This window comes from Myxine glutinosa, chromosome 6, assembly GCF_964187855.1.
Source record: "Myxine glutinosa chromosome 6, kmMyxGlut1.1, whole genome shotgun sequence".
Classification (NCBI taxonomy): Eukaryota; Metazoa; Chordata; class Myxini; order Myxiniformes; family Myxinidae; genus Myxine; species Myxine glutinosa.
Window position 1 is genome coordinate 100,932,144 of NC_136266.1, and position 14,077 is coordinate 100,946,220.

Here is a 14,077-nt window from a genome sequence, read left to right on the forward strand (position 1 = left end):
AATAGTTACAGTCTGGTTTATGCTGCTCGCTTCCTCAAACACAGGTTCGGTTCACGGGCCCGGTCATGCTCAACAACATGTAGAACGTTCTAGAAGTGCGGCTCAGACCGTGCTACCATCAGGAAGGTTGACCTCAGCTTGATGCTGCGCTCAGCACAGTCGTTTGTCACGTTGATTGCCCGAATCTTAGCCGCTAACGCATGGTATGGAGGAGGTCAGCCAGTAGCTAATACTGTGCTGGAGAAATGCCGGATCGAGCTGGAGCAGCTTGAACAGAAACCACGAGTCAGGTCCCACCAAGTCCGCCAGAGTTGTTGGCAGCGTGACTGATGCCGGGAACTTTGGCTTGCCAAATCTGGCTCCATACAGGCAGGTGTTATTAAGTTTTGTTTGTGTGGTGTATTTTATTGCCATGTTTATTTTACTATGTGTTCTTTCATTGTTTGCGTCTCAATGCCTCCAGGTTGCCTGTGCACCTGCTCTTATCTATTACATGTATCCAATTGTATGAGCACAGCTATAACAACATGTCCGGTAAGCCAGGGTAATCTCCTGTGACATGTCAAACCTCTGCCAAACATGTGGTGAGTTTTTCAGAAACCTTTCTTAACACTCATGGTCATTCTCAAAATTATTTGTACTTAAAAACAAGACCGGAAGTCTAACAGTGGCGAAGCTGGGCTTGTAAAATATTATAAACCACAAACACATATGATTAGCATTTTAAACAGTCACTAATGCTGCTTATAACATTAAACAAAGAAATTTGGAGGAATCCAGACATCCGTGAGGTATGTTTTACTTACAGAACTGAGCGAAGATCTACTGTAATCTATATTCCCCACAAGGGTTGGGCAAATAACATGACCCTTCCTGCCGCTAAAGTGGCGTTTTTTGCAGCCGGCTTTTGAAAACCACCAATGAAACCCACTTTTCCTGCTGTTCCACACGAAACTGAAAGGGAGGAAGACCGGGGTGTGCTCATTTACCAAGCAGCTCGCTGGCGCTTGCCAAGCCAGCCGTTCCTTAACGGTTTTCAAAGGAGTGCTTGCTTGAATACTTAAACCACTTGGCGATCTCTCCCCAAGAAACTATGTAAATGAACACACACCCAATGTTCTTGAAACCCGACCATAGATCTACTCTAATCTATATACCCCAAAGAGGAATGACCCTTCCTGCCACTGCCGTAGTGAGCGGGTGAACGAGTAAATGCAAATGTAGGTCGGTGGAGTCAGCTGTCGTAATGACGTCATAGACGTAATAACGTAGCGTGACGGCCGAACACAAAACTGCCGCTACTTTAATATATAGAAGATGATATATTTTAACCTCCAGTATGTTTGCAGCCACTACAAAGGGATTAGTGTTATGATTAGATTTACTATAATATTAACATTATGTTATCATGATTATGAAAATGATATAACTAAAAAAACCGAGACTCATTCCTTACTTCCGCGTTATTTGTACCAAACACTGCTTATCGTCGAGTCATGAACCATACACCGCTTCAATCTAGAAACATTGCAATAATGACAAAGGGATTGCAGTGTTACGATTATATTTACTATATTATTAGTATTAACGCTATTATTATTATTATTATTATTACGAAAAACAATACCACTGTATTAAGAAACCTGGGCTAATTTGTTCCGAAGCGGCCTGAAGGTGAGGCATGAAGGCATGAAGCCTAAGGCCTATACGTATTGGAAGATCCGTAACGTCTATGCTTTAAATATTTTCTGGTCATTTTAACAATCGGTTTGTTTATGTTTCACACTGAATGAAAAACATTAACTTAGAGCATGGCGATTGTGATATATGACAGGTTCGACAAAATGTTCGGCTTGAACGAATTGGAATCAAAATGGCGGTGCGTGGAGAGTCAGGCGCCGTACCGCCGTAATTACATCAGACGTAATCATATCACCCTGTCATGTGACCAGATCCACAGCTCTGACTGGTATACGTTTGAGGGGACATCCAGTCATGTGAAAAAGTAAGTACACCCCATGTAAAGTTTTGACTTTTTCAACATATTTCAACATACAGCTATTTGATCTTCATTTCAACAATATTGATAGATAAGGGTGATATAATATAACAAATATCATGAAACATTTACATTTTGTAGTCCATTGTATAATTTAAATAAACATAAATGCAAATTTCGCATGTGGAAAAAGTAAGTACACCCCTGGCTCTAATAGGTGCTATTGCCCCCGATGGCAGAAACAACCTCAAGTAGGCGTTTCTTATAACTGTCGACCAGTCTCTGACATCGACTGGGAGAAATTTTTGTTCACTCCTCCATGCAGAATTCTTTCAGCTGTGCGATGTTTGAGGGGTTTCTTGCATGCACATTGCACAGCTCGTTTCAAAATCCCCCCACAACATCTCGATGGGATTTAGATCCGGGCTTTGACTTGGCCATTCCAGAACCCTCCATTTCTTTCTTTTCAGCGATTCCTTGGTGGATTTACTGGTATATTTAGGGTAATTGTCATGTTGCAAGGTCGACCTTCGGTTGAGCTTCAACTTTCCGACAGATGGCCTCACATTATCCTCAAGCACCCTTTGGTACAATGAAGAATGCATAATGGATTATATGATGGTGAGCTGCCCAGGCCCTGATGCAGCAAAGCTGCCCCAAACCATAATATTTCCACCACCATGCTTTACAGTTGGTATCAGGTTCTTGTGGTCAAATGCTGTCTTTGGTTTTCGCCAAACATGTCTTCTGGTACTGTGGCAAAATAGCTCTACCTTTGACTCATCTGTCCAGAGCACATTGTTCCAGCCGTGCTGGTCTTTGCCTAGGCGTTCATTGGCAAACTTTAGTCTTGCCCTGATGTTCTTTCTGGACAGCAAAGGTTTCCTTCTGGCACACCTCCCATGTAGATCAAATTTGTGCATCCTCTTTCTCGTGGTAGACTCGTGCACTTTGACATCAACAGTGGCAAGAGCTACCTGTAGATCCCGTGATGACATTTTGGGGTTCTTAGAGACTTCTTTCAGCATCTTGCGGTCTGCTCTCGGGCTGAACTTGCTGGGGCGGTCTGGCCTGAACAAGTTGGCAGTCGTTTGGAATCTTCTCCACTTGTAGATGATCTTCCGGACAGTCGAATGATTGATTTCAAATTGTTTGGAGATCTTTTTAAATCCCTTCCCAGACTCGTAGGCATCTATAACCTTCTTTCTGAAAGCCTCAGAGAGCTCTTTTGATCTAGGCATGGTGACGCCGCACACTTCAACAACAAAGAGCAAACCAAACTAAATGTCTGAGGTTTAAATAAGACAGGTTCCTTCAAGATCCAAGTCCTTACTTTTTCCACATGCAAAATTTGCATTTATGTTTATTTAAATTATACAATGGACTACTAAATGTAAATGTTTCATGATATTTGTTATATTATATCACCTTTATCATTCAATGGCTAACCCCTGCTCTAGCGGGGGAAATGGCCTTAAAACGATCATTCATTCATTCACCTTTATCTATCAATATTGTTGAAATGAAGATCAAATAGCTGTATGTTGAAATATGTTGAAAAAGTCAAAACTTTACATGGGGTGGACTTACTTTTTCACGTGACTGTACATACATGCATACGGATAGACAAACACTGTTCTAGACTGCTTTGTCCTATGGGCTATGCTGTAAAAAAAAGAAGAAAAAAAAGGATAAAGGCAACAAGTAATAAATAAAAACAAACAAAAAATAGAATAAGAAATCATTCAGGGTCCTGTGTCTACTCCTGATTAGGCCAGAGACTTTCATAGACATCATAAGCAATGTTTTCCCTGGCCAAGCAGTGGGGGAAATATGTTCTGGCATGACGCATCCACCCATGACATGACTCTGTGGGTATAACCCCACATACCTCCTCCATTGCTTGGAGTAGGGGCACACGGTTGTGGGGGTTATGGTGGTACACCTTCCTCCGCCATGATGAGAAAAACTCCTCTATTGGGTTTACAAAAGATGAATATGGAGGGAGATACAGAGATGAAAAACTCTGGCTTTCATCGAACCAGTTGCGGACCAGAGCAGCCCGGTGGAATCTGACGTCCCAAATGACAACATACATTGGCTGCTATGGCCCGTCCTGCTCTCTCTGATCAGATGGGATGAGACCATTGCGGAGAGTGTCAAGGAAAGTGAGGCGATGTGCAGTATTGTATGGACCTAGTGTGGCATGGCGATGGAGGACCCCCTGGTTGCTGAGGGCTGCACAGAGAATGTTATTTCCCCCACGCTGGCCAGGGACTTCTACAAACACACGATGGCCAACGATGTTCCTTCTAATTTCTTACATGATGCATGAAACATTGGTAGTGTGGTCCACTTGCAGTAGTGTACATCATAGTAATCAGTGTGTATTGTAGTGATATGTTACAGTAAATAACAGAGTAGAGTGTAGATTACTCCAATTTTCACTCACCTATTCTCATTTCTGAATGTCCGCATGACAGAAGCACAGTGAAGCGGCTCATTTTGGCTGAACTCTCTGCCCTGCCTCCCTTAGGGTCAAATCTTGGTTGACCAAATGGTCAACCAAAGTCACCCGGAACTCGTCTGAGATATTTTCCCTTCTTGCTCTTCTTTCTCCACCTCGTCTCATTCTCACCCTTTCTCTCCCTCTTGCTACAATGTTGTCAGCCATTGTTCTCCAACACAGGAGAGCTCACCTGTAGCCCTTTTATTTGCGCTGAACCTCTGAATGCTGATTGAATAGTCAAATGAACTTGTGTCTGACCTGTGAGGAGTGTGTGTTCAACTGGTAATTGAAGCTTACATTTTGAATGGCAGTGTTTTCCATGTGAACACAAGCAAGACATTTCCTTCATGAAGATTGTGCCCAATGAGGAGAATTGTGTGAGGTGTTTTGGAAAAGGGGTTAAATGAGACTGAAATTTGTGTGAAAAACAAGTGAAATGTGCTTATAGTTTTGAAAAAAAAAGTCTTTCTTTTTGCACATTAACTTAAGAAGGTTTTGTTCATTGGGTTCATAGCACCAGTTCCAGTGTGTAAACAATGGAGAAAAACTGTAATTATGAAAATGATTTCATTTCATCAATTGACTGGCGTGATGGCCTAGAGCTGTGCATCCTGGCCTTTCAGATGTCTTGCATGGGTTACAATCTCGACCCTAAATGATCAACCTGCAGGTGTTTCAGACCTTCAGAATAGACACAATTGTTCTATCCCCTCCACTATGTTCCCATTAAATATGAACCGCTGGCTCAATCCCTTATCAGTCACTTTAACCACTGATGGAAACACTCCTGGTTTGTCCTTATTCAAGGGTTTCCTCACACCACAAACCCCTGATTCTTGGAACTAATTTTCTAACCACGGTGTTCGTTTTCATCGTTTTCTGCATTTCAGTTTTGGTGCATGTATTGATAACGTCCATCTGAAGACGTGAGTGGGGAAGAAAAAAAAAATCAGAAAAAAATATATCAAAAACATCTGAAGAAGTGAGTGTGGAAGAAAACAAACATCTGCAAAAAAACAAAGAAACCCATCAAAAACATCTGAAGATGTGTGTTGAATAAAAACATCTAAAAAACAAAACCCAAAAATCTTTCAAAAACATCTGAAGAGGTGAGTGGAAGAAAAATTACATCAGAAAAAAAAAACTTCAAAAACCACTGAAGACGTGTGGAAGAAAAAAATCTGAAACCCCACTCCCCCTCCCCCACCCCACACAAACCCCCCATCAAAAACATCTGAAGACATGAGTGTGGAAGAAAAAAAAATCTGAAACCCCCCCAAAAAAAACATCTGAAGAGGTGTGTGGAAGAAAAATAATCTGAAGAAAACCCATCAAAACATCTGAAGAGGTGTGTGGAAGGAAAATAATGTGAAAAAACCCATCAAAAACATCTGAAGAGGTGTGTGGAAGGAAAATAATGTGAAAAACCCCATCAAAAACATCTGAAGAGGTGTGTGGAAGGAAAATAATGTGAAAAAACCCATCAAAAACATCTGAAGAGGTGTGTGGAAGGAAAATAATGTGAAAAAACCCATCAAAAACATCTGAAGAGGTGTGTGGAAGGAAAATAATGTGAAAAAACCCATCAAAAACATCTGAAGAGGTGTGTGGAAGGAAAATAATGTGAAAAACCCATCAAAAACATCTGAAGAGGTGTGTGGAAGGAAATTATGTGAAAAAACCCATCAAAAACATCTGAAGACATGAGTGTAGAAGAAAAAAAAATCTCAAAACCCCCCAAAAAAACCTATCAAAAACATCTGAAGAGGTGTGTGGAAGAAAAATAATCTGAAGAAAAACCTATCAAAAACATCTGAAGAGGTGTGTGGAAGGAAAATAATGTGAAAAAACCCATCAAAAACATCTGAAGAGGTGTGTGGAAGGAAAATAATGTGAAAAAACCCATCAAAAACATCTGAAGAGGTGTGTGGAAGGAAAATAATGTGAAAAAACCCATCAAAAACATCTGAAGAGGTGTGTGGAAGGAAAATAATGTGAAAAAACCCATCAAAAACAGATGAAGAAGTGTGTGGAAGGAAAATAATGTGAAAAAAACCCATCAAAAACATCTGAAGAGGTGTGTGGAAGGAAAATAATGTGAAAAAAACCCATCAAAAACATCTGAAGAGGTGTGTGGAAGGAAAATAATGTGAAAAAACCCATCAAAAACATCTGAAGAGGTGTGTGGAAGGAAAATAACGTGAAAAAAACCCATCAAAAACATCTGAAGAGGTGTGTGGAAGGAAAATAATGTGAAAAAAACCCATCAAAAACATCTGGAGAGGTGTGTGGAAGAAACCCCCCCACCCCAAAAAAACCCATCAAAAACATCTGGAGAGGTGTGTGGAAGAAACCCCCCACCCAAAAAAAACCCATCAAAAACATCTGAAGAGGTGGCTTTAATTCAATATAGTTGGCCAACAAAATACCACCTTAGCACATTACTTTGCACAGAAATTTGTTTTTTGGAGGAAGGTTTTCGATCTCTGTAATGTCTGCAACTATTATGTCAATTACGTGCCCACTGTTGATTTGGAATGAGAGTACACGCTGTTCAGTTGGCATAGATATGTGTGAATGATGAGGGTAACCCAATATGGAGGGGGAAGTATGAGCTCGAAGGTGAGGGTAAGAGGAGTAGGTTATTAGCTCATCAGTAGTGATGTAATAGAAGAGTGCAGAGGCAAAGGGGTGGGAATCGACAGGAGGACATCAGAAATGAACACATAAAAACCTTTAAAAGTGCTCTTTTTCACATTGACTATGCAACCGTTTGATGCTAATCAGTTTTACGTCACAATGGCGTGTATGTTTTTGGCCCGGACAATGGCCGATGGCGGTTCCAACACAGGTATTTAATCAAAGTACAGCACAATCTGTGTTATTGTTAGTGCAGCATGGAGGTAATATATTGTAACTTGTTCTTCCTATTTGTAAGTGAAATATTTGATCAAAATGTTCACTTTATTGCACGTGTTCGCCTACATTGTGTTTAAACGGTCGAATTTCTGCTAGAGTGTATACCTACACATACAGTATCTTTTTTATAATCTATAGTCTGATATGAGAGCCGTTTGTCTGTGGTCTATGTGCGTCACTTTTTGTCTCAGAGATGGCTGAACGGATCTTCGTCAAACTTTCAGAGGTTCATCAGTGATTCCCGGGGAGTGTTTTAGGCAAAAACAAAAATTAGAAACAATTTTTTTTGAAAAATTTGAAATTATTTTGGATTTTTGGGGTATTTTTAAATCGCTTTGTCATGGGTGTAGGTAAGTGTGTAGGGACCCCATTTTTTAGTGGGTGTAGGGAAGTGTTTTAGACCCCTACAAAAAAATAGACTGGGCAACGCTGGATACCCATGTGTGCATTTGTGTGTGTGTGTGTGTGTATGTCCATTTTTCTCAGAGATGGCCAAACGGATCTTCATCAAACTTTCAGAGGTTCACCTGTGAGTGCCGCAGAGTGTTTTATGTAAAAATCATTTTTAGAAAAGTTTTTAAAAATTGGATTTTTTAAATGCCTCTATCGTGCCTCAGCCTTAGTAGCAATGTGAAAGGTAATATTAAATGATCCTCGACCCCATTCCATAGTGAGTGCAGGGAAGTGTTTTAGGTCCCAACAAACATAGGAAAAAAAAATTTGATTTCTTCAAAATGGCAACAGGATTAGAACAACACTGGGCATGACCGAGTACCTTGCTAGTATATGTGTATACACTGCCTTCAGGAAGTATTCACACCCCATGACTTTTTTCACATTTTATTGTGTTACAGAATGAATTTAAAATGAGTTACATTGAGATTTTTTTTTGTCACTGATCTACACATAAAACCACATAATGGCAAAGTGGAATATTTTTTTTAGAAATGTTTACAAAATAATTAAAAATGAAATACAGAAATATCTAATTTGCATAAGTATTCTACCCCTTTTCTATGACACTCCAATTTTAGCTGACGTGCATCCAATTTCCTTTGATCATCCATGAGATGTGTCTACAACCTGATTGGAGTCGACCTATGGGCAATTCAATTGATTGGACATGATTTAGAAAGAAACACATCATTCTATATAAGGTCCCACAATTGACAGTGCATGTCAGAGCAGAAATTTTACCATGAAGTCCAAGGAACTGTTCGTAGAACTCCGAGATAGAATTGTGAGGAGGCTTAGATCTGGGGAAGGGTATAAAAAAATTCCTAGAGGGCTTAAACTTCCCAAGAGCACAGTAACTCCATCATTAGGAAGTGGAAAGAATATGGAACTAACCAGACTCATCCTAGAGCTGGCCGTCCGACCAAACTGAGCAACCAGGCAAGAAGGATCTCGGTCAGGGAGGTGACCAGAACGCAATGACCACTCTGACAGAACTACCGAGTCCCTTGGCTGAGATGAGAGAACCTGCCAGGAGGACAACAGTCTCTGCAGCACTTCACAAATCTAGGATTTATGGGAGATTGGCCAGATCGAAGCCACCCTTGAGAAAAAGGCACATGACAGCACTCCTGGAGTTTGCAAAAAGGCACGTGAAAGACTGAAAGCATAAGATAAGGCAAAATATTTTGTGGTCTGATGAGATGAAAATTGAATTCTTTGGCCTGAATGAAAAGCTCCACATCTGGCGGAAACAGAGCACAGCTCATCACAAAGCTAACACCATCCCTACCATGAAGCATGATGCTGCTGATGGTCTTGAGGTGGCGGGAGCAGAACGGAAAAAATGCGTAATGGAGAGCTGCCTGGCAGATTGCCGCAGGTTTTGATGCAGCTCTTTGAATGGGAGCAGCACATCATCCAAGCCACACTTGAACTTGTGGTACGGCACTGTGCCACGACTGGGTCAGCATCTTGCAACCTGTCTGCAATCGCCCGCATGTCCTGCAGCACCTCACCCAGGAACTGGACTGTGACCTCTTCCTCATCACTGCCAACCTCCTTCACCTCAGAAACCGTTGTAATGGCATCCAACTCGTCCTTGGTGAGCGGGTTTAGGGAACGGTTCAGCATCATGTTTTTCAGCATGAAGTCCCTCGCCTGCGTGTTGTCCTCGATTCATGTGCTGAGAGTCTTCTCCATCCTTTCCATGTGAACATTCCGGACATGAGTGACCACATTCGTACTCAATGCAGCGCTCGCTGAAACTCTCTCACGAATCGCCTTCTCCTTCTTCCGTATGTAACAAACGGTGGATTCGTTAACGCCATAATGCCTGCGCACAGAGGCCGTACTCTCTCCTCTCGAAAGCGAGTCAAGCAGCTCCACTTTCTGGCTCAGGTTCATCACTTTCTTCTGCCACTTGGTAATCGACGCATCTCCTGCACTAGTCTTGCGCTTGGGAGCCATGATTGAACGATGAGCAGAGCGAGAGTCAAAAATGCAGGTCAAAGCAACAGGGCGAGAAGAAAGATCGAGACCCAAGACACAGTCAGTATATGTAGGAATGCGAGCATTGTGGGTAGCTGCGAGAGGGGTGAGTACTCTGCACAATGTTTGTGGGGGATGTTATCTGGTGATGCCATATTGAGCCAATCTGCTAATTTCAATAATAGATTTAATGAAGCATCTTGGTTCTATAAATCGCGGGGTTGACTTGTGCTCTCGATTATAGTGCGGCTAAAATTTGCAGCCGCGAAAGCCATTAAATGCCTGCCTAAATGCTGGTTTGTGTGTGATGTTGATGTTGTACTCACGTAGAATGCGGCTTGAGGTTTCAGAAGTGTGTTGTATGTATGGAAGAAAAAGCATGTTGTCATTGCTCGCGGCACACATACACACACACCAACACACATTCTCATGGAATCAGACCACGATTCTTGGCACAGGATATTTGAGAGTGAACCACAAGATTAACGAGGCCTGGTACTCTGATAAGAACTCCATCAACTGACACATCGACTTACATCCCACATACAAAGCACTACGCAATCAATTACAACGTAAAAAATGGCAGTCATTTGAATGCAGGGAAGCCCTGTGATTGGCAGGGACTTGGACCAATCCATGACGTGAATCGTCCCCAACGGAACATAGAGGTTAACATAACACTCAATGCCTCTGAGGAAGATAACTAGTTTGTTCTCGAAACGTCAGGCTATTAATAAATAATTTTAAATAGTTTCACTGCTCATTACTTATATAAGTTTTACTGCTGCAAATTACCTTCTAATGTTGGAGCAGCATGTATTTCCACTCAATGATGGCCAACTGTGGTTCATGCATGATGGTGCGCCTGCTCATTTGCTGCCAGTGTACGCCAGGCCCTTGATTTGAACTTTTACAGCTAAATGGATTGGCCATCATGTTCCGGTTGAATGGCTGCCGCGGTCTTGTGATTTAACACCCTGTGATTTCTTCCTTTGGAGTTTCCTCAAACATTAAATGGTGAGCGAGGAATCCTACGTATGCGAGGAATCCTACGACCCTTAGATACTTGAAACAATTCATCCGTAACGAAATAGTGTGCTATCATTTACAATATATATATCTATATATATCTATATATATATATATATATATATATATATATATATATACATACATATATATATATATACACACAGGGTGGTCCAGAAACCCTGGGCACATTTTGAAGAACGATACCTGCAACAAACAACGAAGTTTATTATTGTTCTTTGGTGCAAAATAAAACATGATTACTCGGAAATAGATGTGACGGCTTCAACACGCACAGGCATCACGTGATGCACAACAGGGTGAGGTGCATCACGTGATATGGATCGGGGTGAGATTCGCTCACTGGGCTGCATGTGTTTGTCTTTGCATTAGTTAAGTTCATTGTGAATTAGACGCCCTAATATGATGGAGGATATCATGAGACAGAAAATTCTTGCTGTACACTTGTATTCTGTATCTGAAAATTCGGATGAAGTTCACAAACAACTTGTCAAAGAATGTGGCACCGACGCAATTGATAGAAGAACCATCGGCAGAATAAACAAGCGGTTTGATGAAACCTGCAGCATTCTTCCAAAACAGTCACCAGGTAGGCCTTGTACTGCTCAAACTAAGGAAAGCAGAGTGGTCATTCAACAACAACTTGACAATAACACACCATGATCAACTCGTCGTTTATCAAACGTCACCAACATAAGCCGATCATCGATTTGAAGAATATGAAAATACCTTAATGTGAAACCATACATACCCAGATTAATTCAACAACTATCTGAGGATGATTTTGACAGGCGCATGTGGCATGTGAGACATTGCTTGGGTTAATGGATATGGACAATGATTTGCAGAACAGGATCTTGTGGTCAGATGAATCCAAGTTTACTTTATCTGGTTCTGTGAGTCATCATAACAGCCTGGTATGGGCAGGAGACAACCCATGATTTACTGTTGAGTACAACGTCCAGTATTAAGCTAGTGTGTCTGTCTGGGCAGGCTTTTCTTCTGGAGGCATTGTTGGACCAATATTTTTCAAAGAAAATGTAAATGCTGCAAATTATCTTCTAATGTTGGAGCAGCATGTATTTCCACTCAATGATGGCCAAATGTGGTTCATGCATGATGGTGCGCCTGCTCATTATGCTGCCAGTGTACGCCAGGCCCTTGATTTGAACTTTTACAGCCAAATGGATTGGCCGTCATGGTCCGGTTGAATGGCCGCCACGGTCTTGTGATTTAACACTGTGTGATTTCTTCCTTTGGAGTTTCCTCAAACACAAAATGTATACGAGGAATACTACGACCCTTAGATACTTGAAACAATTCATCCATAATGAGACTGCTGCCTTAACGACTGAAACATGCAGAACTGCGTGTCAGAGTGCTTCGTCATGGCTACAGCTATCAATGAATGAAAGCAGTTTGAACATTTGAACTGATCTGTTTCATGTATATTAGACTGATTAGATCATTAAACTGTTTAATGAGTAATCATGTTTTGTTTTGCACCAAGGAACAATAATAAACTTAGTTGTTTATTGCAGGTATCGTTCTTCAAAATGTGCCCAGAGTTTCTGGATCACTCTAAGTATATATATATACAGTCACGTGAAAAAGAAAGTACACCCCATGTAAAGTTTTGACTTTTTCAACATATTTCAACATACAGCTATTTGATCTTCATTTCAACAATATTGATAGATAACGGTGATATAATAAAACAAATATCATGAAACTTTTACATTTTGTAGTCCATTGTATAATTTAAATAAACATAAATGCAAATTTTGCATGTGGAAAACGTAAGTACACCCTTGGCTCTAATAGGTGGTATTGCCCCCTTTGGCAGAAACAACCTCAAGTAGGCGTTTCATATAACTGTCCATCAGTCTCTGACATCGACTGGAAGAAATTTTTGCCCACTCCTCCATGCAGAATTCTTTCAGCTGTGCGACGTTTGAGGGGTTTCTTGCATGCACAGCTCGTTTCAAATCCTCCCACAACATCTCGATGGGATTTAGATCCGGACTTTGACTTGACCATTCCAGAACCCTCCATTTCTTTCTTTTCAGCCATTACTTGGTGGATTTGCTGGTATGTTTAGGGTCATTGTCATGTTGCAAGGTCCACCTTCGGTTGAGCTTCAACATTCTGACAGATGGCCTCACATTATCCTCAAGCACCCTCTGGTACAATTAAGAATTCATAGTGGATTCTATGATGGTGAGCTGCCCAGGCCCTGATGCAGCAAAGCTGCCCTAAACCATAATATTTCCACCACCATGCTTTACAGTTGGTATCAGGTTCTTGTGGTCAAATGCTGTCTTTGGTTTTCGCCAAACATGTCTTCTGGTACTGTGGCCAAATAGCTCTACCTTTGACTCATCTGTCCAGAGCACATTGTTCCAGAAGTGCTGGTCTTTGCCTAGGTGTTCATTGGCAAACTTTAGTGTTGCCCTGATGTTCTTTCTGGACAGCAACGGTTTCCTCCTGGCACACCTCCCATGTAGATCAAAATTTGTGCAGCCTCTTTCTAATGGTAGACTCGTGCACTTTGACATCAACAGTGGCAAGAGCTACCTGTAGGTCCCGTGATGACATTCTGGGGTTCTTAGAGACTTCTTTCAGCATCTTGCGTTCTGCTCTCGGGCTGAACTTGCTGGGGCGGCCTGGCCTGAACAAGTTGGCAGTTGTTTGGAATCTTCTCCACTTGTAGATGATCTTCCAGACAGTCGAATGATTGATTTCAAATTGTTTGGACATCTTTTTAAATCCCTTCCCAGACTCGTAGGCATCTATAACCTTCTTTCTGAAGGCCTCAGAGAGCTCTTTTGATCTAGACATGGTGACACCACACACTTCAACAACAAAGAGCAAACAAAACGAAATGTCTGAGGTTTAAATAAGACAGGTTCCTCCAAGATCTTCTCTAACGACGTTCTAATCATTTGCACATGAGCTGGTGCACCTGATTCTAATTTTAGGTATTTGAAGTAGTGATAAATGTCGGGGTGTACTTATTTTTTCCACATGCGAAATTTGCATTCATGTTTATTTAAATTATACAATGGACTACACAATGTAAATGTTTCATGATATTTGTTATATTATATCACCTTTATCTTTCAATATTGTTGAAATGAAGATCAAATAGCTGT

General features: G+C 41.2%; 1 protein-coding gene across 1 annotated transcript in view; it reads left to right on the plus strand.

Moving 5' to 3' along the window:
- The first annotated feature begins 7,279 nt into the window (after nt 1-7,279).
- LOC137430121 (uncharacterized) overlaps nt 7,280-14,077 on the plus strand; it is a 57,917-nt gene continuing 51,119 nt past the window's right edge. The window contains exon 1 of the mRNA XM_068120696.2: nt 7,280-7,359. Within this exon, the coding sequence (XP_067976797.2) occupies nt 7,308-7,359 (52 nt within the window). The 5' untranslated portion in view covers nt 7,280-7,307. The remainder of the gene's footprint in view (nt 7,360-14,077) is intronic.